General features: G+C 39.9%; 1 protein-coding gene across 1 annotated transcript in view; it reads left to right on the forward strand.

Moving 5' to 3' along the window:
- LOC131680858 (nephrin-like) overlaps positions 1 to 26,773 on the forward strand; it is a 386,752-nt gene that overhangs the window by 321,554 nt on the left and 38,425 nt on the right. The window contains exons 16-17 of the mRNA XM_058961572.1: positions 9,606 to 9,937; positions 10,039 to 10,194. Coding sequence (XP_058817555.1) covers positions 9,606 to 9,937; positions 10,039 to 10,194 — 488 coding nt within the window. The remainder of the gene's footprint in view (positions 1 to 9,605; positions 9,938 to 10,038; positions 10,195 to 26,773) is intronic.

Here is a 26,773-nt window from a genome sequence, read left to right on the forward strand (position 1 = left end):
AAACGTCAGTCCACATAGCTTCTTTTTACCTTTTCGCAAAGCAAGAGGATTCAGATTCTCTACCTCATCCACATGAAGAATTATCCAAAGAGCGAATGGACATTTTTGGAAATACTCATCGTTTTTAAAAATCAACTCGTCTTTGAATCCACGCAATACATCATCGCCTCCAGGCATCTCCGAAAGAACACTACAGCGTGCAGCTTCTTCTCGCACGATGAGTTCGAGCGTTTCTTGAATGGGAATGAAATGAAAAACGTCTGTTATCACCTTGTGAAATGAATTTTTTGCTACTGAATTGCAAGAATGAGGGACAATTTGAGTCACTGTGCGGCGTTCAAGAACTATTTCTTGGGGTTTTACAACGTCACCGTTTGCTCTAAAGGACATACGATATATTGTCATGATATGTTTTAACACCCGAAAACAGATCAGATAGCTCCAATGAGTTGATGAAATCAACCGCATTTTTATTATTTTCCGAAATAGCTATCCGTTGTAGAAATCGTCGTAGTTCAGATAAAACATAACGTTGATAATTGTTAAGAACTTTACATCTAGTTTCGAGGAACGATTGAATCCTGCTTTCCGGAAGAGAAACATCAGCCCGCAGCGATGTTATAGTGTCCGCAACCTGCGCCTTCAACTCGTTCACTTATTGGCTCAGAATAGAAATGGGGATTGGTTATGAGCGTAGGACTTTCAGTGCATTCATCTTCATCTACTTGCATATTCATATCAGGATCTGGCAGAGGACATTCAACAGACACCGATGGCGATGGTTCATTACTTGCGATCAATACATTATGGTTTCGAGTAATGTGACTCTAAAAATTTTTGAAAAAAGCGAATGTAATGTTACATACCCCGCATGTGATCGGAATAGTATTTTTTACACTTGTCTTGATTCCGTGGATCTCTGACATATGCAATTTGAATAAGTTTGCCCCTCCCGGCACCACCATGGAACAGCCACGCACGGGGCATCGAACCGCTGTGTTGTACACAATGTTTTACTTCACAACATAACAATGCATTATTCTGCTCGACTTACCGACTAGAGCCTGATACGACTCGTCGTCTACAATCTTCTGGATGTGTTTCATTTTATCACCTGGGAAAACGAATTCTTCACGCACTTAGAAACTTCACTTCCGTTGCTGAAGATTTGTTGAGTACTTTTTACTCAGCGACAGTTTTAAATTTTACTCATTTTCTGACAGCTTCTCATGGGGCTGGATGTTGTTGGCTCGCAAGATGGAGAGAAAGGTGGGAACATTTCAATATTAAATCGTCAAAAGGGCGAAAGTGTTTTTTGTAAACAAACTTGTTTCGCTCATTAGTCTGCTGCACAGTGGAATTTCATGAAAAATATGCGTTAATGTAAATTTTTACCCTTCGTAGAAGTAATTTCAATTGTTTTCTGCTTTGAAATTTTAGTAAATTAAGAGAAACCATCAAAATAAAAGTTTGTTTACAAACCTGCTTCGCCCTTTTGCAAATTTAATATGAATTTGACACTTTTGAGTGTATTAGTTTTATGCTTGCAAAATTAAGCAAGGCGGTCGGGGCCCTTGAAGTAAACATAAACATCCGAACGAGCATCCTGAATCATTGGCGCATGATGAAAAGTGAGAAAAGGCCGAGCTTCTACTGATTAGAACACTTAGGGACACTTTTTACCTCGAGAAAAACCGACTAAATTAACTATGACCGAACCGAAACAAAACTTATGGCAACAAAAAGGCCCACTACGTCATTTGTTTGTGCTTTTCTTCTTCACATCCTCTTGTTTTTTCGGCTTCATCAAAGAAAAACAGCCCCCTGCTAGGCTGCCATTTTGTCCTAGCTAACATCTGCCTTTGTTAAAATAAAAACAACCCAATGCTATTGCACGGGCGACATGGGCCTAGAGGCGGCTAGGCCCACTATATGTTGACTACTGTCAAAGTCTGTATATCTCAATAGCGGATGACAGGAGTGACATCCCCCTGAAGAAAAATAACAACCGCACTCACACACAGAAAAAAAATGTGCACACCTGTATCCGTCTTCGTTGGCTCGAATCAAAACTTGTCGAATGCTAGGATAGGATCCGCCAGCTGGCTTCTTCTTATTTTTTGCTAATCCCTGCTGAAAACGACATACCCCCACTCGACCAATGTTGCCAAAATATTTGTTTTGTTACAGTCGTGTCCCAAAACTTAAATTGTTCTGATTAAAATATTCTATATTATGTATCAATTTCACGCTCCGGGAAAAATCAATGATTTAGTCTTTATATCCGCATTTAAATGATCATTACGGGTCTTCCATCGGAATACAGCAAAGCAAAATAATATATATTTCTCGACAAACATAAGATTACGGCCTAAAAGCCAACTGTCAAAATCCACTTTGAATGGAAATTCTAGACAAACCGTTACTAGTCGAACACAGTTCACAACAGTTTATGAAAGATAAAACTTTTCTCTTTCATTTACTACCAACATCTGTGATTGGCGTGTAACGGTTTGTCCGGAATTTCCATTCAAAGTGGATTTTGACAGTTGGCTTTTAGGCCGTAATCATATGTTTGTCGAGATTTATTGTTGGCCATTACGAAAAATATTTCCATGCTCTTAATTTTTGTAAGTTGTTTTCTGAGTCGAGCAACCTCATTCACAAGATCAATCTTCTCTGTTCGCATTTGGTTTAAATATTCTAAAACTACTTTTTTGCAAGGCTTAATTTTTGTTTAGTTTGTATAGATGTTTAGGTTTGTTACAGTACTTCATGTGATTTTTTCGGAGAAAACAGCAGTAGAAAATAACACGCTCCTATTTCCACCGATAATTGATGCAGTTAAAAACTGTAAAATTCAACTGTATCGATAATACTAAAAGAAGAACAACTAGCGATTTCCAGGATAACTCTCACGATTTGCCCCAAAGTATTGCGAATCTTTTCTTAAATCCACATTGCGACTTTTCAGCCATGCGCCACAGGGCCGTGCGTTGAATTACGCGCCCATCTAGTTTGCATCAGTGCGAGTGAGAAAACATTTTGACGTTTGTTTTTGTTTCGACCGCACTCGTGTGTATCCCATATAGCAACAACTCGACGAAATGCTATATTATCTCGCGATAGACAATACTCCCAATTTACTCGGCGCTGGAACAAAGACAATTTTTACATGAAGTTGAAATAATTTTCATACTTAGGCTAAATAGTCAGTTACTCGGTTAGACTTCGAAAAGAGAGATAATATGTTTGAATTCGTCTGCCAGAAAATGCCTTTCACATCATAATTACAGACGGACGTTATGGAAAGAAAGCGGAATCTCAAGAAAACCAAAAAAAAAACAAAACGGTAAACAAACGTTGTTTTACGTTTTATATCACAATACGACAACACTTCCAAGCAGCCCTTTAGTACTTTTAGTTTCCAAGCCGAACGTTTGCCAATGTCACTTTCGTCCAATCACGAGCTGGTTCAGAATTGGTTCAAAAACAGTAGACAGAGCTGGCGGATCCTATCCTAGGTCGAATGTAAACAAAGTTCATTCCATAGCGTCAAACTTGTTCCCAGGTGGCGAAATCGTTAAGTGGGCCCTACACGAGGCAGAAATATTGTCAATAATTATATTGACAAGACTGCTTCAATCCATCAATCCCATTTAAATTCTACAGAATCAATATTTTAAAATGACCTTACACCATCAATATATTGATCAATGTATGATTTATTGTCAATATTTCTGCTCGTGTAGGGTCCGCTTTAGAGTTCAACGGGGTGCTGGAGCGTTGCCAGAAAATTTTTATTTCCCAGATTATATTTTAAGAAACTTCCCAGTTAAGCTCAGCCGGAATGCTGTCTGGTTCTAATTCGTATTCCGGCTTCAGTGACAAAACCGATTCTGGTTAAAAATGGGTTGTATCACAGGAGCTGAAATACTAATTAGGACCAAACAGAATTCCGGCACATCCTAATATGCTAATGGGCCCATGTTATTGGCTCGAATCAAAACTCGTCAAAATGTCAATTGACGTGAGGCTCAGCCGGAGTCTTCATTTGTGTTTACCTTTTGCTATCGTTGCCAATTTTATTTCGATTCCAGAACCCAATATGGCTACGCCACATCGCTTTTGCGCGCGCTGTCCGATTTCGCTACCGCTCAGTCGGACTTAAACTAAGAGCAGCCCCTACGTTTTAGTAAACCGGGGAAACGAGTGGATTACATGTTCGCTTGCTTTCGACGGCGGTCGGCGGCCACCTCGCCCGGCGGATCCTCAGCGGCTTTGCGCAGGGGGACACTGTCTAGCAAGTATTTCGTACCCAACATCAGCTGGAATGAAATTGATTATCATGGTTAAACAGCAATAAATAATATTTTTTTACAAATATGTCAACGACTAGTACATGAGACATGCGAAACCGCTTACTCTATATTCTCTATTTGGGGTGAAGTAACCAAAAAAACGGGGTCCAAAGTGCTGGACCGAGGCGAGATGTTGGGTACGCGCAAAATATATGTGATTTGACAAGCACAGCCTACCTCTGGCTTTGCGCCGCTTCAGTTCCTAGGCCTCGGTTATGCGGCTAAGTTTGATCCGTGCTATTTTTTCTGGCTAAAGATGGTGAATGGCTGGATGTTGTTGGCTCGAATCAAAACTTGTCGAAAGTAAACAAAGTTCATTTCATATCGTCAACCTGGCGCCCAGGTGGTGAAATCAACGGGGTGCTGGAGCGTTGCCAAAAAAAATTTATTTCCAGATTAAATTTTACTAAACTTCCCAGTTTAACTCAGCCGGAATGCTGGCTGGATCTAATTCGTATTCCGGCTCCGGTGACACAACCGATTCAAGTTAGAATGTTTAAGGGGTACCATTTCGATGCGGCTTAGCCGCATAACAGACGCCCGGGCGAGGTGGCCACCGACCCGCCGTCGGAAGCAAGCGAACCTGTGATCCACTCGTTTGCCCGGCTTACTCAAACATAGGGGCTATCCTTAGTTTAAGTCCGACTGAGCGGTAGCGAAGTCGGACAGCACGCGCAAAAGCGATGTGGCGTAGCCACATTGGGTGCTGGACACAAAATAAAATTGGCAACGCTAGCAAAAGGTAAACACAAATGAACACTCCGGATGAACCTATCGTCAATTGACATTTCGACGAGTTTTGATTCGAGCCAATAATATGGGCCCTGGTGAATCCTCTGTATAAAGACTCACCATCTCTATCGTTTGTTTACTATTAATCTGTCAGTGTCATTCCAATCGAGCACGAGATCTGCCAAAACAGTCAATCCGAAGAAAATCGCTTCGAATACTTCTAAGGGGGATGCCAGAGTGAACGCGATTCGCGACGCGACGCGATGCGAAGCGATGTTTGACACATCGCGCGACGACGCGCGAACGAGCTCCGTTCATTTGATTCCTGCAAAATAATACAGTATATGCCAGAGTGGAAGCGACGCGATGCGATGCGCCAAGCGATTTTTTGCGCGATGCGCGACCAACCAGTACATGCACAGGTTTTTCGCGCGAAATGAGGCGATCAATTTCAAAATTTGATTTCACTATGACGGATGAGGATGTTTTTGTGGATGTCGCAGCACTCATTGGATCTGTCTTCCAAAGGTGTGCGCTGTGGGACCAACAATCCCACCATTCCCGGAAACTTGTGGACCAATGTTGGAAAGATGTTTCGGATGAATTGGGAATACTTGGTAAGTAAAATTCATGAACAATTTTTAAATTGCTTTAAATGGGTACTGTGAGTGACCGAGTTGATTTTTCTGAAATGTTATACTGGTTCTAAAGCCTATATTTTTGCCTTTCTCATATAGAAAGGTTATGCAATCACTCTGAAAAACGTCAACCTAATCCCGGCCCGGAGGGCCGAGTGTCATATCCCATTCGACTCAGTTCGTCGAGATCGGAAAAAGTCTGTATGTGTGTGTATGTATGTATGTGTGTGTATGTGTGTGTATGTGTGTGTGTATGTATGTGCGTATGTGTCAAATAATGTCACTCATTTTTCTCATAGATGGCTGGACCGATTTGCCCAAACTTAGTCTCAAATGAAAGGTGCAACCTTCCCATCGGCTGCTATTGAATTTTGGATCGATCGGAATTCTGGTTCCGGAATTACGGGTTTCAGAGTGCGGCCACACAGAAATTTCTCATAAAAACTATAGGAAAAATTAAAAATAGAATTTTTATTTTTGATGCTAAATGTATTCAAGGTGCATAAAACGTCGAGATTTGATGCAAACACAAAAAAAATTTGACGAAGATTCATTTTTTTGGATTTTGCACATTTTTGCCTTTCTCATATAGAAAGGTTATGCAATCACTCTGAAAAACGTCAACCTAATCCCCTAATCCCTAATTTTTTTTCGACTCGCATAAGGTTTCTGTATTTTAACAGGGGCGTAGTTGATGGTTTACGGAGAGGGGTTACACCGCCCCCTCCCCTCTACTGTTCACTCCCCTCCTTTAAAAATCTCCTTAAATCACCCCCTCACAAAGCATACCAATTTAAGCCGGGGAGTCGTTCGTTCATGGGACTTTCGCCCTCCTCACATACCTATCCCCGCATGACAAAATGAGTTAGCAAGCAGATAACATTGATCTAATGCTGATTAGGCTAATGGAGTATGATATTTTTTTGTTTCAAGTGTTTCACCGTCGACACGTAGCTCATTAAGTTCGTGGCTGGCATGCCATTGTGTATAAGTGCAAAGTGTACTAAGAATGTAATGGACATTTCCACAATTATGTTGAACATAAAAAGCCTCCGTGCCATAGTTTAGAGAAATGAGAAAGGCACAATTGCACCGCTAGGTGGATTAAAACAGTTTTTTAAAATTTCAGGCGATGTTGCAAAGAAAAGGTGTACAAACTTGCGTGACTCTTTTGGTCACGAACTGCGTAAGCTACCGGTGTTGAGATCTGGTGATGCTGGCCACTAAATCGTTTCCTCTAGCTGACCGCATTTCAAAAGTCTACCTTTTGCGTCAACAAATGAAGCCCCGGCAAACAAGTGGCAATCTCAAGCCACAAAGCAAAGTGTTTGAGGACGTCGAGGCATTGGAAATCCCAACTAGTCAACTAGAAGCATTCGAGGCAGCTTATAGCTCCACTGGGCGATCATCAAGTGCTCCTGTCCCGCTTCCCACCAAGCGATATAAAAAGAACAACGAAAAGAACGCTCAAGCAGAACATCTTTTAGAGTTTGAGCAGAGGAAGCTAGAACTGTTCGAAGAAAGCTTCATCCCACGATAGGGATAAAGATGAAGCTTTCTTTGATAGTCTGCTACCCATGTAAAGAAATGTTTTGTAAGAAATCTTCCCTCTCGCTAATAACATCTCTATACCCTTCCCTATCAATGATAACATTGTGTAACATACATATAGCTTTGGTAATATCTACGGTCATTTCTTTCAATTGGTTTCATAGCAGTCTCCATATAGCATGTATTGCCCCGAAAGCAGACTCGATCGATTTCTTTGCTCTTGAATGTCTTGAGTTAAAATATTCGTCTGAAACAGTGATATATCGTCGAGCAAATGATCGCAAAACATGTTTTAACAGCAGGTAAGCTTCATCAGCTAGGAAAACATATGGCATGAATATGTTTGTTCCGGAGAAATTACTATCTGGTGGAATACCTAGTTCTCCCGGTTCCATCAAGTACTACAAAAAACCCTTTTGTAGTTGTGGAACATTGTCCCAGAGTGTGGTGGACATTGCACTCGACTATGCTTGCCACAACAATGGGGGAAGTTCCACAAAATCCAAAAATCTTGCGCTTTTGATTAAATAAATGTTGGGTTGGCTATGGCATATGAATTGGCTAAAGCTTTATCCATAATGCCTTAACGATTTCAGCGGCCGTAGATCTTCCACTGCGAAACGTGTAGGATAGTGCGTTGAACGCCTGAAACCTAAATATTACAAAATATTACACTGTATTGATGTTTAAATAAAAATATTTAATAATTCAATCCAAAAACAGTTTATGACATTTTGCTAATATGTTGTCACGATAGAACGTAGGGATTGTAGAATTAATTTGTGGTATTCTACAAACTCAACATCATTTTTGAGGGCAGATTGTTCCGAAATTCGTGAAGATATACTACGACGGGGACGGTAGGGGTATAGCATTACTTTAGCGTGATTATAAGCTTATCTTGTGGTTCTTTTGGAGTTATAATAACGTTGGCCCACTCTTAAGTAAGAACAACTTCAATATGACTTAAATTGTAATCGAACGTTTCAATGCTCATACGGGTACAGTTGCGACATTTGTATGGATCATTTAGCACATATTGGTACATGGTGATACTCCCCGTATCCTCCTCTTTTACTATGGATCGGATGAATTTAAAAATCTTTATTTCTAAAAAGAAATCGCGTACGCCTTCGAACATGAAATATTTTTCGTCTGAGCCTATTTTCATAGAAACTTTTCAACTCGCAATCCGTTTGACACGTCACAACTTTTGTTGACGTATAACGCATATGGCCATCGCTTCCAGTCGCGTTCACTCTGGCTATCATTTCGCGTTGGAAATCGCGCGCAGTTCGCATCGCATCGCGTCGCGTTACGCATCGCGCCCACTCTGGCTTCACCCTAAAGCGAGAGCCGTCTTCTTCCAATTCTGTTTATTTTCCGTCGGTCTATTTCCACTACGAGGCCAAACACCGACGCCAGAGAGGTGACACTCCCACTATCTGGACTGGATATCTACCCATCAACTCATGGACCGGGGACCAACGGCTTTACTTCCCTTCCGAAGAAAGGCGTGACCTCAGATTTTTCTCACCTTTGAAAAATCTCAACGACCTCGACTGGGATTGAACCCAGACCAACTGGGGTGGGTGGCGGTCACGCTTACCACCCAACCATCGGCGCCGTCAACGAGAGCCATTAAAAGATCTTGTGTTCAATTGTAATAACACTGACAGATAAATGGTAAACAAACGATGAGATGGCAAGCCTTTATCCAGAGGGATTCAGTGTCGTTAGTTCTGGCCAGGAATGACCTACCAAATTAAGAAAGTAGTGGGCAGCTCTTCCGTGTGCCTGAAATTTTCGGGTTTATAGCGAAATTCACCGATGGAAAGCCACGAGATATCTATTCATCAAATAGTATTCAAAGTAAGTTTCTTGTACCACTTTTCAGACTTCTTCGAGGTGATCCATCTGAGCGATTTTAGTCCCGAGTCCGATATCGCATGCAAACAAAACTTCTGCCACTATGGAATACCACAAATGGTAGTTGAAGAATTTTTTTTTATTTTTTCAGAGTGTTCAACGAAATATATTATCAATATTAATGCATAAAACACTTGTTTCTTATTTTGAACCAGTTTTGCGTTTGCCAAATTGGCCACATTATGTATTCTTTGATGTCTTCTTCCTTTAAAAGATCTTAACCTAGATATCACAAAAATATTCAACACTGAAACTCTGTAGTTTGAGTGAAGAAGTTTATTAATATGTACTATTTTTTACTTACAAAATACTTGCTGACATCACTGCCTCCCTGTCCATACCACCGCAAACCCGCAAAAATTGCCATAAGTTTCAGTCTATCTACATCCAACAGGGAAACTTCCGCACCTGCTGGAAGAAGATGAAAAAGCCTTCGAGTGGCTCAACAGCAGCACCCATCCGCGGCTGTACGCGACAGCGGCACTGGCCGAGCAGCAGCACCAACAGGTGGGCGGAGGAGGAGGAGGAGGAATGATGGGACCACCGGGGGTGGGCCCCCTTGCCACCTACGACAGCCGGGCGTTCTATGCGACGATGCGCGACGGTGCCTGTATGCAGCAGAACGTCTACCCAACGATGCTGGCCGATAATCAAAATTACATCCCGGTGCACAGCGGCATCATCCCCACACCGGTGATAGGCGGTTACGGGAGCGACAGTCACAAAGTGAGTATACCGCCCCTCTTCCATCGCCGTTGTCGCGTTGCCCGCAAGATTGGACCACAGTCAGTTAACTTAACCGTTTTCCCCCGAAATCCGAAAAACAGCACGACCTAACGTACGCCGACCTAACAACGATGGCCGGTGGTGCCGGTCCCGGCAGTGGTCCGATACCGCACAAGCAGCAGATGTACGTGAGTGCAACCCTCGGCAGACCCCGGCAATCGGACATCAAACGGAGTGAACCAACGATCTATGCGCAGGTAATTGGTTGGGTTTCTAAAGTTTCCTGGAAACTGCGGACAGAGCGGCACGGTCGTTAATTCATCTATCGGAATCTGACGCCCCATGTGCATTTCGGGAGAAAGCAAAGGGGGGGTTTGCATAATTGATCAATGGAATTGAACATTTCTGGCAGTGGTTGTAGTTAATCAACGCACATTCACTGTTGGATAACATTTCAACATAGTACCCGCACTTAAACAAGACTCGACCGGGCTATATGGATGCCATGTCACGAGGAACCACTCACATACCGAATAACCAACATACTTCACGCATACCCAGAGTTATGATTTGAATTTATGGCATTTGATAACAGGTCCGGCGGGAGCCATCAATTCAAGCGTCCGTGAAAACTAACCATGTTGATCCAACTGACCCAGAAAATTTCTCCATTTCAACAAAATAGCAGTCCGACGCGTCCTCGTTCGGGTATGCAGAAAGAATATGGATAGGTGTATATGTAGCATTTACATTTTTTTTTGCAGAGCCCAGTAGCTCTAGTTTGCCTATGCTCAATCGACAGGGTATAGGTCCAATCGCGCTAATGAGAAATTTGGCCAATCACGTGTGAAGAAAGGGCATTGAGGTATGGTTTGTGCTGTATCTGGTTAGTGCTCTGAGGTTTTTGACGTAGAACAACGTTCGTTCAGCATATCAATATAGTTGTTGGAAAAAATATCATATGGTTTTTGATCAAAAATACTTCATCGCACACTCTATTGCTTTGAAAGTTGGATCACAGACTAACAGACATAACACTCAAAAACAAAACTTCGTCCGCTTTAACGGTCGTTTCAAATATATTTGTAGTTGGGACTGTGGCCACATTTGAAATTATGGCGCCACGGACATGAACAAGCATATGGGGGATAGCCCACTAGTGAAAAATTGTTCCCAAACCTGATGGGTAACCCACCAGTAAATGAGTGTTTGGGACCGTGAATAAAAGGTGGAGCTAGTGTTCTGGGAAAATTGTCGGATCGATGTTTTTTGTGGGAATGTCCTCATAGTGCTATGTCTGTTAGTCTGTGGTTGGATTTTTGATATACTTCGCTATAACACTTTTGTCACGGTTATCAAATGAAATGACATGAAATCGACAAAAAAGTACTTTTTCGATCAAATATTATAAAAGTCGTAGCGGGCCCATATTATTGGCTCGAATCAAAACTCGTCGAAATGTCAATTGAAGATAGGTTCATCCCGAGTGTTCATTTGTGTTTACATTTTGCTAGCGTTGCCAATTTTATTTTGTGTCCAGCACCCAATGTGGCTACGCCACATCGCTTTTGCGCGTGCTATGTTTGAGTAAGCCGGGCAAACGAGTGGATCACAGGTTCGCTTGCTTCCGCTTGGCTCGAATCAAAACTTGTCGAAAGCTAGGATAGGATCCGCCAGCTCTGTCTACTGTTTTTGAACCAATTCTGAACCAGCTCGTGATTGGACGAAAGTGACATTGGCAAACGTTCGGCTTGGAAACTAAAAGTACTAAAGGGCTGCTTGGAAGTGTTGTCGTATTGTGATATAAAACGTAAAACAACGTTTGTTTACCGTTTTGTTTTTTTTGGTTTTCTTGAGATTCCGCTTTCTTTCCATAACGTCCGTCTGTAATTATGATGTGAAAGGCATTTTCTGGCAGACGAATTCAAACATATTATCTCTCTTTTCGAAGTCTAACCGAGTAACTGACTATTTAGCCTAAGTATGAAAATTATTTCAACTTCATGTAAAAATTGTCTTTGTTCCAGCGCCGAGTAAATTGGGAGTATTGTCTATCGCGAGATAATATAGCATTTCGTCGAGTTGTTGCTATATGGGATACACACGAGTGCGGTCGAAACAAAAACAAACGTCAAAATGTTTTCTCACTCGCACTGATGCAAACTAGATGGGCGCGTAATTCAACGCACGGCCCTGTGGCGCATGGCTGAAAAGTCGCAATGTGGATTTAAGAAAAGATTCGCAATACTTTGGGGCAAATCGTGAGAGTTATCCTGGAAATCGCTAGTTGTTCTTCTTTTAGTATTATCGATACAGTTGAATTTTACAGTTTTTAACTGCATCAATTATCGGTGGAAATAGGAGCGTGTTATTTTCTACTGCTGTTTTCTCCGAAAAAATCACATGAAGTACTGTAACAAACCTAAACATCTATACAAACTAAACAAAAATTAAGCCTTGCAAAAAAGTAGTTTTAGAATATTTAAACCAAATGCGAACAGAGAAGATTGATCTTGTGAATGAGGTTGCTCGACTCAGAAAACAACTTACAAAAATTAAGAGCATGGAAATATTTTTCGTAATGGCCAACAATAAATCTCGACAAACATATGATTACGGCCTAAAAGCCAACTGTCAAAATCCACTTTGAATGGAAATTCCGGACAAACCGTTACACGCCAATCACAGATGTTGGTAGTAAATGAAAGAGAAAAGTTTTATCTTTCATAAACTGTTGTGAACTGTGTTCGACTAGTAACGGTTTGTCTAGAATTTCCATTCAAAGTGGATTTTGACAGTTGGCTTTTAGGCCGTAATCTTATGTTTGTCGAGAAATATATATTATTTTGCTTTGCTGTATTCCGATGGAAGACCCGTAATGATCATTTAAATGCGGATATAAAGACTAAATCATTGATTTTTCCCGGAGCGTGAAATTGATACATAATATAGAATATTTTAATCAGAACAATTTAAGTTTTGGGACACGACTGTAACAAAACAAATATTTTGGCAACATTGGTCGAGTGGGGGTATGTCGTTTTCAGCAGGGATTAGCAAAAAATAAGAAGAAGCCAGCTGGCGGATCCTATCCTAGGTCGAAAGTAAACAATGTTCATTTCATATCGTCAACCTGGCGCCCAGGTGGTGAAATCAACGGAGTGCTGGAGCGTTGCCAAAAAAGATTTATTTCCAGATTCAATTTTACTAAACTTCCCAGTTTAACTCAGCCGGAATGCTGGCTGGTTCTAATTCGTATTTCGGCTCCGATGACACAACCGATTCAAGTTAGAATGTTTATGGGGTACCATTTCGATGCGGCTTAGCCGCATAACCGAGGCCTAGGAACCGAAGCGGCGCAAAGCCGCTGAGGATCTGCCGGGCGAGGTGGCCACCGACCCGCCATCGGAAGCAAGCGAACCTGTGATCCACTCGTTTGCCCGGCTTACTCAAACACAGGGGCTGTCCCTAGTTTAAGTCCGACTAAGCGGTAGCGAAGTCGAACAGCACGCGCAAAAGCGATGTGGCGTAGCCACATTGGGTGCTGGACACAAAATAAAATTGGCAACGCTAGCAAAATGTAAACACAAATGAACACTCCAGATGAACCTATCGTCAATTGACATTTCGACGAGTTTTGATTCGAGCCAATAATATGGGCCCACTTTTGAATGAGTATACGTTAAAACGCTAGCGCCGCCACACTAGTTTATCTTAACTATCCGTTAAATCAATTCCAGAACCGGTTAGAAATCCTACATGACACAGGTATGGAATCTGGCTCAAAGAAAACAACCGATTTCGACTCAATCGGTTGATGCATTTGAGCTGGATTCCATGCTGAATCCACCAAGAGTTCCGAACCGGTTCCAGAGTGGTTTGAATGGGTAGAGATATAACCGCTGTCAATTCAGTCGAACTCAGCCACTAAAAACATGACGAGAGTATGACTGGATTTTTACACAAGTTGAATGCTGAAAATAGAGTACACGGTAAAAAAACTTTACCCATTTTATGTGTTCAAATTGCCCATTTTCGAAAGTTATTCGAGCTGTCAAAAAATGGGTATTTTTTTATTTCTAACAATGAGTACTTTTTATCCATTTCACAACTACTCGATGAGGTAATGTCAATGGGTATATTGATTTTGATAATGGGTGAAAAATCCTTAAGCATTATTTCAAGCGAGTTAACCTGCAAACTAAGGATCGTAGTGGAACCTGCAAATTATCGCGTTGCATCGGAGTCCGTGGCGGAAACGGAACATTTCGGCAATGCTCCGAAAACAACGTCTGTTTAGACTACTGAGGATGTTGAAAATATGCGCCAGTTCGGGCCAGCAGCCAAAAGTTCCAGCCATCAAAAATATATCCAATTGGCGGTTTTATTTTGTTAAGTAGTTTTAGAATAGGATTTGTATCTAGATTCCTATATTTTTATAAGGAAACAATAATGTGAAATGAATGTTATTTTATGTTTTTTTTTAATTCAGAAATAATTCTATTGACAGTATTTTTCATTCTGGCGCGAATTTCATGAATGGGTATTTTTTACGCATTTTGTTGTAATAGTTCTGCGAAAAATAATGGGTGAAACATACCCAGGTTGACGTACAAGGTCTGTACTCATTTATGGATACAAACGCTTTACCCATTTAATGGGTTATTCCACTTTTATTGAAAATGAGTAGTTTTCTACGCATTAATGGGTACTTGATTTTATCAGTGTAGTTCTCTGTGTACTTTGTGGTATGAGATACCTTTTATGCCACTTGTTAGCCTTGTTGTGTACACAATTGGCGATAATATTTCGACATAAATACATCTTTTCAAAGATTATCCATGGATTGCTCTAATCTCCTTTCATGACAGTATAATTGCTCATAGCAAAAGAGTTGTAAACGGTTCTATCCATTGCGATTGCTTCTATATTGCGCGCAGGCAAAGAACCATGATTTCCATTCCTGCTATGGAAGTAGTATGTATAAAAATAAGAGAAGGTCAAAGGACTTCGGAGCGACATGAAGATGAGATTAAGGCTATTTGTCACTTTTATTTGGATCAATCATAGCAGGAATTTTATACCAAGATCATTTAAAGGTATATTCAAGAAAGCTTTTTGGCACGTCATCGCAGTTCGATCTTTGCTGATCTGGTTACGGGCTAGACGTTACCTGGGAGGGAGAAACAGACACTACGCACGAAGTGTAAATAATAGCACTTGTCAAGAAGCAAGAAAACTTTCGACAGCCAAAATCAATCAAGGTGGGCGACGCATAAATGAGCAAATTTCTTTTTGCGTGTCATTGATGCAAGCGTGTTACCGGCACATGACTTCAATCGTGTGATGGAAAGGATCTTGGGACAGTATAAAATCAGTGAAAGTTTTTTTCCCGGGTGCTTTACATTGATTTGAAGATAAAGTCAGACGACAGTTTGCTTCCAGTACTCGAGTGAAATGGGACAAATTTCGGAACGATGTGTCTAATCTTATACTTTTAAAATAGGATTTTTGTGCCGTTCTTCTCCTTCATTCTACCACGGTTTCCTAAAAAATTGCTTAAACTGAATATTAAAAACCGATACAACATTAAATTCAATCTGAAAAATAGAATTTAATTTTATAAAAATTTAACTAACAGAATCCTTGAATAAGGAAACTCGCCGGTAGAGGCATGTTTATCTGATTTGTGAAATGTTGACCAATGCATAGGTATTTGATAGGTAGATATATATAGGTACGGCTGCAGCCTTGGAACGTAAATATCCATATAATGAAATAAACGAAAAAACGTTTGATATAACATGTTTTCGTTTTTATATTTCCCCTTTATTTACTACTGAAAAATATTGCCATCCTAAATAAAGTACAGAAAACTGTTTCCACCTTTCTTTTTACATCATCAAACAATTTTAACCGTCGAACTGTCAAATTTAGCCAAGGTTATTTTGCAAATAACTTTCGAAGTGTAAGATTTTAACTAATAGATAGAAATGGAATTTTTTCATGATTCTGATCATCAGATTAAGCTGCATGAGCACCCGAACATTAAAAATATTATGTCGATGTCAAACTTCACGTAGAAGTAACTTGCCAATTTTTTTCGAAACTTTGTTTATATTTATTAGCATGCATCTAAGCCGTTGATGATTTTCATTTTCGCAGTATACTCTCAAAAGAAACTTTAAACTGGAGAACCATCAAATCTGACTAGCAAGATGTCACTCATTCTAAAATTGTTAAATCAGTCACAAATTTTTAAAACTTTCTTCGCACGATTTACACCATTATTACTTGTCTTTACTATAGATATGAAAATAGCTTTTATGACATGTTTTAAATAGAAAGATGATATAAATTATTTTAAACCAAAAAGTATTTTTGAATTACCAAAAAACGTGCACGTCACAGCATATTTTTTGATTCCATACTCCCATTTCTTGGAGTAGAGAACATTTACAGCGTCGTCACATTTCCATAACTGGTTTTATAACAAGCATAAAATATATTTTAGGCGTAGTTCATTGAGCTTAAAATGTAAATATTATTTGAAATTTTCATATAAAATTAGCGTTTATTTTACATTATAGCAAGATCGCAATATTGTCTTAAAACGATGCTCGAAACTTTTGAACGCATCTGAATTCTTATTCATCATTGAATACATAGAAATACAATTTATTTGATTGTGGCAGCACGGATTACCGAAAAATCTATCTGGCTAATTTCAAAATGGCATTAAAATCACAAAAAAAACTTTAATAATATTTACTGCTACACCCAATATAGACAAAAAATCAAGGAAATTCATCGTTCGGAAACATTTTCAAGCAAGCATATGATAACAATACTCTCATTTCCTCGATGAACACTTTTTTGTGGCTCGGAGTGACAGTTTCGTTCTGGCTGGCTATGACATTCACATTTATTGAGTCTGTTTCTCCCTCCCAGGACGTTACCATCGGAGGTGGTCCAGTACCTTGATAGGTGGGCATCGGAAGCTGAAAGCTCGGAACTACCGAGTGTGGATAGTATGCTGTCGGAATCGTTGCCACCGGAACTGGTTGCTGAGACGCAATGGTGTAAGCCGGAACAGATAGTAGATTAGACACTACCGGTGCTGAATAGATGCCGTACGACTGTTGGCCGGGCGTGGTTCCCGATAGAGTTCTTGGGAAAGGACGATCGGCATTCCCTGAAAGATAGTTACTTCGAGGATGTAGTGTAGTTCTCTCCTCAAGCGGAGCAGAACTGCTGACATGCTGCTGTAGACCAGATGGTATTCCTAGGGCATAACTTCTTGGCAAGCCGTTCTGAGTCGAAACCACTGCCGATTTTCGTAACGGTTCTTCGTACACCGGCAGAGGCGTTTCATCCGCGGTTTTGAGTCCATCCTTTGTCATGTTTTTTGTTCTACACAGCCAATCCTCAACTTTGGCGCAGCTTTCGATCGTCCCTGATTCAGAGTCACTCATCTCCAACATTCCGATTTCTACAGCCAGCCGCTCTTCCACCTGTTTCTTCTCTAGCGCTTGCCTCGCTTCAAGAGCTTTTGTTTGTAGCTCACGAAGTTTCGCGGAACGCTTTGATGTCCTTGAAGTGGTCTTGCTGCGTGATATCACAGAGAACAGACGTCCATCTTCAGCATTCAACTTGTGTAAAATCTCTAATGATTTCGAAGGTAATTGGGATATCCAAACCAGGTGCGCTACTGTCGTCATGTTTTTTTGTGGCTGAGTTCGGCAGAATTGACAGCGGTTATTCCTCTACCTAGTCAAACTAGTCCGGTTTCCGAACCGGACTAGTTTGACTAGGTATGAATTCAGCATGAATTCCAGCTCAAATGCATCAACCGATAGAGTTGGAATCGGTTTTCTTTGAGCAAGATTCCATGCTGAATCCATTCAGGATTTCGAACCGGTTCCGGAATGGATTTGACGGATAGTTGGGATAGGTTGGTGTGGCATCGCTAGTGTTTATCGTATATTAATTCAAATGTTTACACACGCTTTTTAAATATTTTTGTTCGATCATGCATGTCGGTTCTCTGTGGTGATTGGCCGTCGGGTCCATACTACGCTGCTTATCCGCTTTGGACACATTCAGTATACCCTCCGACACTGTTTGCTACTGTGGAATTTTACCTAGAGAGAATCATATCCGACTGTAGCTACTACCGACAACGAACTATGCTGCGGCAACTGCAAGTCCCTCTTCTGTGACTGATCGATCTGCTCCTGCTTTTGCTGACTGATAAATTCTGTTGCTTTTGCCGCTACTCAAGCCGTTTATGCTGATCTTCAGCCTGTTTCAGATGTTTCTGCTGCTTCTGTTGCTGTTCGAAGCGCTCCAGTTGATCACGTAGTCCACGCTTTTCCGGCTCCAGCAATTCACTCACGCACCCATTACCAGAGCCGCCAGATGATTTTTTTTTCAAAATCTGTATCTTCAATATAAAAAAATCTGTTTATGTCTGTATTCAACGAAGAAAAAGATTTTGGTATTTGATTCGCATTTATAAGCCTGAAGTATTGTCTACTGTAAATTCAAGCATTAAACATTGAGTTCGTTAAGTAATCGGTACATTTTTTGACTCAATAGCTTTTAATTTTTTTTTTGGACAATAGAAGGTGTTATGGTTGATTGGACAATAATTTATTGAAGAAATGGACATAGTTAATGAAAATGGCAACAGGAAAAGTTCGTCCAAAATGTCAATTAAAATTTAAAAAAATCTGTTTTCTGTAATTCTGTATTTTAAGCATTTATTTAGGTTTAAGTTTTATAAACGTTTTTGTTTACCTTGTAACATAAAACTAGCTGTGATAAATTCTAGGATAAATTCATTTTTGTTATTTTTATCGCACATGTTATCTCTAGCCATTAATTCACTCAGCCGTACTATTAATTATAAGACTTCGACACCGTACTTTTTGCTGATAATCCACTCCGTATTACATAAGCAACCGTCAAACAAACCAAAAACCGAACTTCTAGCTAGTAGAATTTTAACTTAATTTCGCTGCTTAAAGTTAGTCAAACCACTGCTTTTAATCTTAAAATCTTTCTTCTACGTCAACCTATCTTTTTTCTTCGCTATCCTTTTCGTATGTTTACCACTGGCTTGTCAGTTACCCACTGTCCCGTTTGCACCAGCGGCGGCTGAACTCGTTGAGCGTAAATTGATAACGGAGGCGCGTTCGCATGTTGCGTAACACCGGGAGTGCACTCAAAAAATAATTCTCTTTAATTTTACGTGATTATTCACTTAAATGCATATTTTTCGCCTTTCAAAATATATTATGTGGTTCCTTTAAATTACATTTGGCAGTCATCTAGAGGATATGTCAATAGCACATAATCTTTAAATGACTTCAATACTTTATAATTCAGCTTACGTGAATTTCATGTGCGAAAAAATCAACCGTGAATTTGGCCGACAACTTACTGGTTGGTGATTTTTCTTAATTCTATGTTTTCAACGTAAGTATTCCATTTATTTATTCTGATGATGGATAAATAACATTTTCTTTTTCCTCTAAATTCAGGGATCGAGGGATGTATGGCCAAATTTTCAGTCAACAAGCTCCTGGATAAAATTCGCAAGTAGAGGATGGTGCTCATGAGATATTTTTCAGCCAGTTGTGTGCTATGCGATATGGTAATGTTCTTCAATCGATTAATTGTAAATAAATCGAAGAAATAAAAACAAGCAGTTTATTTTTTGAAACGTTAAAAATTAAAACTTGTTATTTCTTATTACTATGCAAATTTAAGTATATGGTTCATCAGGTAAAAATTATCTGGCTCATCAGTTAAAAATTTCGTGTTTTTTACATAATGCGCAACATAAGTTCACGTAATGGTTACATGAACGCAATCATGCATTATATATTTGACGTCAGCTAATTGTTATGTCAATTTCCGTTCCCAAGTATGTGGAAAACACGTAATTTTAACCTGGTGAGTTAGATAACTATTATCTGATGCCCCAGATACTGATTTATCGGTCAATCCTATTGAATATACGTGAAAAGTGCAGTGGATGAAATTCATATATGTTTTCATGTGAAAGTAACGTGATTTATTTTTTGAGTGTGATAGGATTTTCGCCTGACGTTTAAATATCACCTCTTCTATACAGCTTTCATTGTATCCTGACTGCTGGGCAGGGTTACCATATTCACAGATTTTTCTGTAATGTCACAGATTTTTTTCACCATTTTTGATCACAGATTCTTTTCACAGATGACAGATTTTTGGCATTTTAATGAAAATTTCACAGATTTTTGGAAATATTGTGATTTTTCATAGATTTTTTGGAAATTTATCACAGATTTTCACAGATTTTTTCCTGTTTTAGTCATCACACATGGTAAAAAGATTTTTAGGGCCGAAACACAGATTTCAATGTGGCATCCCTGCTGCTGGGATGTATCTTGAGGCAAGCCAAAAACTTTACGGATATTTTTGTCTCAAATCACTGTAATGCTCTTTGTCACGGTCAATTATGAAATATTTTTGGAAAGTTTAGAGCCCAACAAATATAACAACGGCGTAGAGAGAATTGAAGTCGTACAACGTCGTTTTTTATTTTTTGCCCCCCCCCAGGCATAGAGATATTCAAGGCCGTTTGCGGAAATCCTGGGTACTATTACGCTAATTAAACAGGTATAAACAGCAGAATGATCTAAAAATGATTCCCAGTATTACGTAACCATTTCTACTTCATGCCATCCTGAGACACTTCCAAATTTAAGTAAAATTAAGTGGTATTCAAAATATATGAATAATAAGGAGGATTTCAGATTTTCACCAACAGGTGTCGTTGCAGATATCCACATATGGTCAAAAAATGCAAGGTAATCTGAGTACATTTAAAAAGGTTATCTGTTTTCTGACCGATTTGACCGATAGTGGCAAACGGCTTAACACACTGTGGTGAGAGTTCGAACGTAGGTGAGCTGTGTACAGTAGACTTCCCAGAAAAATAATGAATTTTTGAAAACTTTGTCGGCCCACCCGTAAGTCGATTCCTAGTCCCACCAGGAGTACTTGGTCCAAATTTGAAGTAAATCGGATAAGTCTAGCTAATGGACCAGCGTTTCTGAAGTTTGTATGGGATTTTTCAACAATTAACATCGAGAAATCCCACTAGCTCACATTTTCACCGCTACTGATACCGCGAGTACTGATAGACAACCATGCACTGCTAGCCCCACGTAAAACTGACTCAAACATCACTTCGCTAAAAGTTTTTATAACTTCTTTTAATGAAGCCGATTTGACAAAGTTGTAGACAATTAAACAATCTTTCTTATTTTTAGCTACAGTGATAATACGATGCATACAGTGCCACCTAGCGGCGAAAATGTGAGCTAGTGGGTTTTCTTCATGTAAATTGTCGAAAAATCTCATACAAACTGCACACACGTTGGTCCGGTAGCTAGACTTGTCCGATTTACTTCAAATTTGGAGCAAGTACTCCTGGTGGGACTAGGAATCGACTTAAGGGCGGGCCGATAGGGGTTATTTTTTTCTTGTCACTCTAGTGTACAGACATTGTTTGAGGATTAAGAGTTCCTCCATCAAGATGGGGGGGGGGCATAGCGTAGTTGATAAATCGGTTGCCTTGTACGCAGCGCAACTGGGTTCGAGTCCCGAACCAACACATAGAGTTATTTTTCATAAGAGATTTTTCTAACCCGAAGAGGCGAATGACCTTAATGATTCTCATGACGTAAGCGGGATTAAAGTTCATGATTTCAAGATCTTAGTCGCGATGTTCGTAATTTATATTCGCGTTATCGTGATATTTTAGTCTTGAGTAGAGTTATTCATGTTCACGATTTCAGGATCTTTCTCACGATTTTCGTAATTTCTGCTCATGTTATCATGATATTTTATTTTAGAGCTTACTTTCAAAGAGTAATGTAACTAATGTTCATGATATCAGCAGTTTTATCAAGGTATTTGGCTGTTCGGCCATCTATGGGAGCTGTCCATCAATGTCAGCTTCTTTCTCCGAACAGCCTAGATAAGCCGTGTAGTGTCGGTAGTGGTTGTTTCAACCGGCTAAGAATTACACTACGGACTACCTGTTCCGGTGGTAACACCAAACAGGGAACCCCAATTCCATAGTGTCATGCGACCCGTGCTATGGGTAAAATTGTTGAGGGGGTTTAAAATATTCTCAATGGCGAACGGAGCCTGGGAAGAGCCGGGCGAACTCCCCAGTAACTAGCTGTAGTCCACTAGGAGGTTGATAACTCTATTATCTTTCTCCGGACAAAACCAGCCTAGAGTCCGCGTGGCATCCGGCGGGTTGAAGTATGTCAGTTATGGAAATAACTGTCAAATTCATTCCCAAAGGTGGCCGCGTCACTTATGAGGAGGCAGAGAGCTTTAGACCGATCAGTCTGACCTCCTTCCTTCTCAAATCAGTGGAACGTTTAATCGACCACTACAGTCGGGATGGTAGCGGGGAAGTCTAGTACCACCCTGTTACACAATGTTGTCTACAACATTGAAAAAGCTTTTTCACAAAAGCAATCAAGTTTAGGAGTTTTTCTCGATATTGAAGGGGCTTTTGACAACGTGTCTTTCGAATCCATTTTGGAAGCAGCACGAGATCATGGAGTACCTTCATATATCACGAACTGGATACACGCAATGCTTAGCAACCGACATCTGTGCTCATCGTTAAGACAAGTAGAGATGAGGAAACTGAGTGTCTGCGGATGTCCTCAAGGTGGTGTGCTGTCACCACTTCTATGGAACCTTGTCGCCGATAGCTTGTTGAGAAAACTAAATGAGCTTGGGTTTCCGACGTATGGTTTCGCCGATGATTATCATATAATGATCACCGGTATTTGCATTAACACACTTTTTGATTTGATGCAACAAGCCTTATGTGTTGTTGAGCGGTGGTGTCTTCATGTTGGACTATCAGTTAATCCAAATAAAACCTCAATGGTGCTTTTCACGCAACGAGGGATTACAACCGGAGCTCGTCCATTGCAGTTTTTTGACTCTGAAATTATTGTCGAAGATCAAGTTAAGTACGTTGGGGCTGGGAGGGAGAAACAGACTCAATAAATGTGAATGTCATAGCCAGCCAGAACGAAACTGTCACTCCGAGCCACAAAAAAGTGTTCATCGAGGAAATGAGAGTATTGTTATCATATGCTTGCTTGAAAATGTTTCCGAACGATGAATTTCCTTGATTTTTTGTCTATATTGGGTGTAGCAGTAAATATTATTAAAGTTTTTTTTGTGATTTTAATGCCATTTTGAAATTAGCCAGATAGATTTTTCGGTAATCCGTGCTGCCACAATCAAATAAATTGTATTTCTATGTATTCAATGATGAATAAGAATTCAGATGCGTTCAAAAGTTTCGAGCATCGTTTTAAGACAATATTGCGATCTTGCTATAATGTAAAATAAACGCTAATTTTATATGAAAATTTCAAATAATATTTACATTTTAAGCTCAATGAACTACGCCTAAAATATATTTTATGCTTGTTATAAAACCAGTTATGGAAATGTGACGACGCTGTAAATGTTCTCTACTCCAAGAAATGGGAGTATGGAATCAAAAAATATGCTGTGACGTGCACGTTTTTTGGTAATTCAAAAATACTTTTTGGTTTAAAATAATTTATATCATCTTTCTATTTAAAACATGTCATAAAAGCTATTTTCATATCTATAGTAAAGACAAGTAATAATGGTGTAAATCGTGCGAAGAAAGTTTTAAAAATTTGTGACTGATTTAACAATTTTAGAATGAGTGACATCTTGCTAGTCAGATTTGATGGTTCTCCAGTTTAAAGTTTCTTTTGAGAGTATACTGCGAAAATGAAAATCATCAACGGCTTAGATGCATGCTAATAAATATAAACAAAGTTTCGAAAAAAATTGGCAAGTTACTTCTACGTGAAGTTTGACATCGACATAATATTTTTAATGTTCGGGTGCTCATGCAGCTTAATCTGATGATCAGAATCATGAAAAAATTCCATTTCTATCTATTAGTTAAAATCTTACACTTCGAAAGTTATTTGCAAAATAACCTTGGCTAAATTTGACAGTTCGACGGTTAAAATTGTTTGATGATGTAAAAAGAAAGGTGGAAACAGTTTTCTGTACTTTATTTAGGATGGCAATATTTTTCAGTAGTAAATAAAGGTGAAATATAAAAACGAAAACATGTTATATCAAACGTTTTTTCGTTTATTTCATTATATGGATATTTACGTTCCAAGGCTGCAGCCGTACCTATATATATCTACCTATCAAATACCTATGCATTGGTCAACATTTCACAAATCAGATAAACATGCCTCTACCGGCGAGTTTCCTTATTCAAGGATTCTGTTAGTTAAATTTTTATAAAATTAAATTCTATTTTTCAGATTGAATTTAATGTTGTATCGGTTTTTAATATTCAGTTTAAGCAATTTTTTAGGAAACCGTGGTAGAATGAAGGAGAAGAACGGCACAAAAATCCTATTTTAAAAGTATAAGATTAGACACATCGTTCCGAAATTTGTCCCATTTCACTCGAGTACTGGAAGCAAACTGTCGTCTGACTTTATCTTCAAATCAATGTAAAGCACCCGGGAAAAAAACTTTCACTGATTTTATACTGTCCCAAGATCCTTTCCATCACACGATTGAAGTCATGTGCCGGTAACACGCTTGCATCAATGACACGCAAAAAGAAATTTGCTCATTTATGCGTCGCCCACCTTGATTGATTTTGGCTGTCGAAAGTTTTCTTGCTTCTTGACAAGTGCTATTATTTACACTTCGTGCGTAGTGTCTGTTTCTCCCTCCCAGCGTTGGGGTAATTCTCGACTCAAAACTTAATTGGACAGCTCACATCGATTTCAGGATCAAGAAAGCTTGCATGGCCTTTGGCCAATGTAGACGGGCTTTCGGCAAATCTTGGGGACTCAAACCCAAGTACATTCAGTGGATCTACACAACAATTGTTAGACCAATACTGGCATACGGGTGGCCTTGTTTGGTGGCAGAAGGGAGAAGTCATGACAATTCAATCAAAGTTAAACCATCTTCAGAGGATGGTCTTGATGGCGATGACTGGTGCGTTCTCGACAACACCTACTGCTGCTCTCTTGAACATAAAACCACTACATGTGTTTCTGAAACAAGAAGCACTTTCTTGTGCATACCGTCTTAAGGTTACTGGGCTCTGGAACAGTAACCCAATAGATCGTGTAACTAGCCACACAAGACTGTGGCCCCAAATGGTTACTTGGGATGAATATACACTTGCTCCCAGTGACCTTACACTCACATGTAGTTTTCCTTCTAAAACTTTCAATGTGAGAATTCCTCTTTGTGAGGAATGGCTGTCTGGCTGGATTGAGCGACAACTTGAAGAATACGTAGTTTGTTATACGGACGGTTCTTTGTTGGAGGGCCCAGCCGGTGCTGCTGTCTATTGTCATGAGAACCAATCTCATTCGCTTGGTAGATACTGTACCGTATTCCAAGCAGAAATCTTTGCGATTCTGTGTGGCGTACAATCCGCAGTTCAACAGGGAATTTGCGGTAAAAGAATCTATTTTTTCTCTGACAGTCAGGCTGCCCTGAAAGCACTTAGTTCGGCAGATTCGAGATCGAAATTAGTAATCGCATGTCGAACTCAAATCGAAGAACTTAGCATTTCAAATGCTATCTACCTTCTATGGGTACCCGGTCATTCCGGTATTACTGGAAATAAATGGGCGGACGAATTGGCTAGAGCTGGCGCTGCGACTGATTTCGTTGGTCCAGAACCAGTTCTACCACTGTCAATAAGTTGGATAAAGCACAAGATTCGCTCTTGGGCTGCATCCGAACATGCCAACCATTGGCGTAGCTTGCAAACTTGCGTTCAAACAATGGCTTTTCTGCCGGATGTGAGTCCGAAAATGTCAAGAAATTTGTTGCTTTTTTCCAAGCACAACTGCAGTATTCTGGTCAGGGCACTGACTGGACATTGCAAACTCAATTATCACATGGCTACTATTCAGCGCGCTGAGTATTCTTCATGTGATCTTTGTGAATCCGATTACGGAACATCATATCATTTGATATACAATTTCCCTGTATTAATGCAATTGCGCATCCGGATTTTTGGTTCTCCATACATAGATGAACCTATGTACAGAGAGCTGAAATTTAAGGATATGCTTTTGTTCCTAACCCAGTGTGGTAAAGAGCTATAGTTTTTTAGCCGTATTTGAATGACAATATCTCTTCGGGGGTGTTGTCGTTCTGTTATCTCAATATCCCCTCGGGGGTGTTGATATATCCGCTCACTGTTTGACTAGAGGTTCTAAATCCCTCCGGGGGTTGGAAGTTTTATTCCTGCTGTTGTAGCACCTGCAGATCGTTCAGCATCACTCCGGGGGTGCAGAATGCTCTGTTTTAATTGTTATGTGTCGTTGTTTTCCTTACCCCTAACCTTACCACTTCCCCAATCCTTCCCATCAGGAAAATGATGAAAAGACGATTCTTGGCAAGGCACAAATCTCCGATCAACATGGGGAACGTGCCATTTGAGCCAGACGCTACTGATTCCTGATACTTTCAAAGAGTAATGTAACTAATGTTCATGATATCAGCAGTTTTATCAAGGTATTCGTAATTTCTTTTCGCCCTATCGTGATCTATTATTTTTTGGTTACTAGCGGATTTTTTACTCGGAATAATGTGGCGATATGAAGTGAATCATTAAAATAAGACTCATTCGCAATATCTGGTTCTGTGAACTATATCACGCACACCATTTGGGGTTCTCAATGCAGTTTTCGT

This window comes from Topomyia yanbarensis, chromosome 2 (assembly GCF_030247195.1).
Source record: "Topomyia yanbarensis strain Yona2022 chromosome 2, ASM3024719v1, whole genome shotgun sequence".
Taxonomy (NCBI): Eukaryota; Metazoa; Arthropoda; class Insecta; order Diptera; family Culicidae; genus Topomyia; species Topomyia yanbarensis.